The following is a 1,819-nucleotide window of genomic DNA, read 5'->3' on the forward strand; positions in this document are numbered from 1 at the left end:
CTGCTGAAGCAGCTGTCTCCAATTGCGCCTCACCGTCTGCCTCTGCTGCCCGAATCGTCTCTTATTTCTATAATTTCCCCAGAGACTGTTTGCGGCCTCGAGACGTCGCAGGCCGCCTGGCTGCGGCTGCGTGCTGTGGGCATCAGCACACTGACAAGCCCCGAAGGGCTCAGCAATGCGTGCGCCTTTGTGGAGGCGGAGGAGCGGCAGCAGCAGCAAGCTGCTGCAACTGCACGCAAGCGGTTGCGTCAGCTGCAGCAGCAGCAGCAGCAGCGGCGCGAGGCCCTGGGACTCCCTAGCGATGGTGCTGCCGCGGCTGCTGCAGCAGAGCAGCAGCAGCTGCAGCAGCTGCTGCTGCTACTGAGCAGCAGCCGCGCGGGTCGCCGTCATTCTCCACTCATTCGCTTTATTGAGGAGCTTCTGCTTCTTGTCCCGTGGCAAACAACCAAAGAATGCAGGGAAGTGCTGCAGAACAAAGGCTCAGCTCAGTTCCTCTTAACCGGATTCGCAGATCCTTCTTGTGGCCGAGGGGAAGGCATAGCGCTGCTGAAACGCGGCAGCAGAAGCCGCAGCAGCGCCAGCAATCCCCTTGTCGTGCAGCAGCCGCTTAGGCGGCATGCAGCGGGAGGCATAGCTGGCACAGTTGATGATCTCCGAAAACTCGGAATGATGGAGCTCAGGGCCAGACTACTTCAGTACGGACTCAGCGACGCAGTCATCCGGACATTACCCAGGTAAAGATCCTCGCCTGCTGTCAGTGCTGGTGCTGTTGCTGCTGCTGCTGTATTTGTGGATGTTGATGCGAGTGTAGCTGTGGCTGCTGCTGTTGCGCTTGCTGCTGAAGGTGCTGCTGCTGCAGCAGCTGCGGCTGAAATTGCTGCTCCTACAATTGTAACCATAGAAGCAGCAGTAGTACTTGGCTCGCTGCCTCTTCTTGTTTTCCCCCGCACGTGTAGCTTGCCTGCATGCAGGCAGGCAGGCCGCCTGGACAAGCAGCACAACTCATGCATGCATGCATTCACACGCGTATGGATGCATTGAGACTTGCATGCATACATGCATACATGCATATCTGCATGCATGCACACCTGCACTCTACCTAGGCAATAGGACGCATGCATGCATTCCTGCATATATGCATCCGTGCATGCATGCTTGCGTGCTTTGGGGCTGTCTAGGTGGGATCAAGTTGCGTTGGTGCGGCAGTATCGCGATGGGTTCGGGGCTGAGGACGGCAGCAGCAAAGGGAGGGGCGCCGGGGTTCGATTGCCTACAGAGGAATACGAAGCAAAACTATGCAGCATTTTGAAGCGACAGCAGGCTGCCTTGCGGGCGGATGAGCCCGTGGTTACTGACACGGATGATGATATGCCGCCGTCCACGCCGCACCAATCACAGCAGCATCAGCTTGGCGCAGACGCAGCTGCTGCTGCGGGCGCTGCTGCCGCATCGGCAACTGGACAGCATCAGCAAGGCGGAACGGGAGAAGATGTCGCCGACGCCCTTTTCGCTGGCTGCGAGGATTCAGACCACGAGGTATATATCTTTTCTGGGTTGTAGAGACAGTTGCAGTTGCATGCAAAGTTTGTTTTCCCTGCTTAACTTATTTGTTACATTTGTTTAGGTTTGGCGTGTTCGGTTTTTTGTTTTGTTGAGTTCGCGATCGAGTGCATCCTGTGAGTCCTTTTTCGCGCTGCTTCATTTCTCCCCCTCTGCTTCTTCGTTTGTTTACCTGTTCAATGCTTTTTCTTTTTTTCATATACCTATGTGCTGATTTGTTCTGCATTCCGTCGTCCAATCGCTTCAAACATTTCACGGC

The 1,819-nt window shown here is 55.9% G+C and overlaps 1 protein-coding gene across 1 annotated transcript; it reads left to right on the top strand.

Annotated features, from left to right (window-relative positions):
• Positions 1 to 175: 175 nt before the first annotated feature.
• Positions 176 to 1,680, top strand: EMH_0095220 (uncharacterized protein; the record flags this gene model as incomplete). Its single annotated transcript, XM_038023181.1, has 4 exons — positions 176 to 304; positions 418 to 734; positions 1,179 to 1,536; positions 1,657 to 1,680. 4 exons carry the CDS (start codon positions 176 to 178, stop codon positions 1,678 to 1,680), a joined length of 828 nt encoding a protein of 275 aa, XP_037879035.1.
• Between the last annotated feature and the right edge of the window lie 139 nt (positions 1,681 to 1,819).

This window comes from Eimeria mitis, genomic scaffold, assembly GCF_000499745.2.
Source record: "Eimeria mitis Houghton genomic scaffold, Emh_scaff8534, whole genome shotgun sequence".
Lineage (NCBI taxonomy): Eukaryota > Apicomplexa > Conoidasida > Eucoccidiorida > Eimeriidae > Eimeria > Eimeria mitis.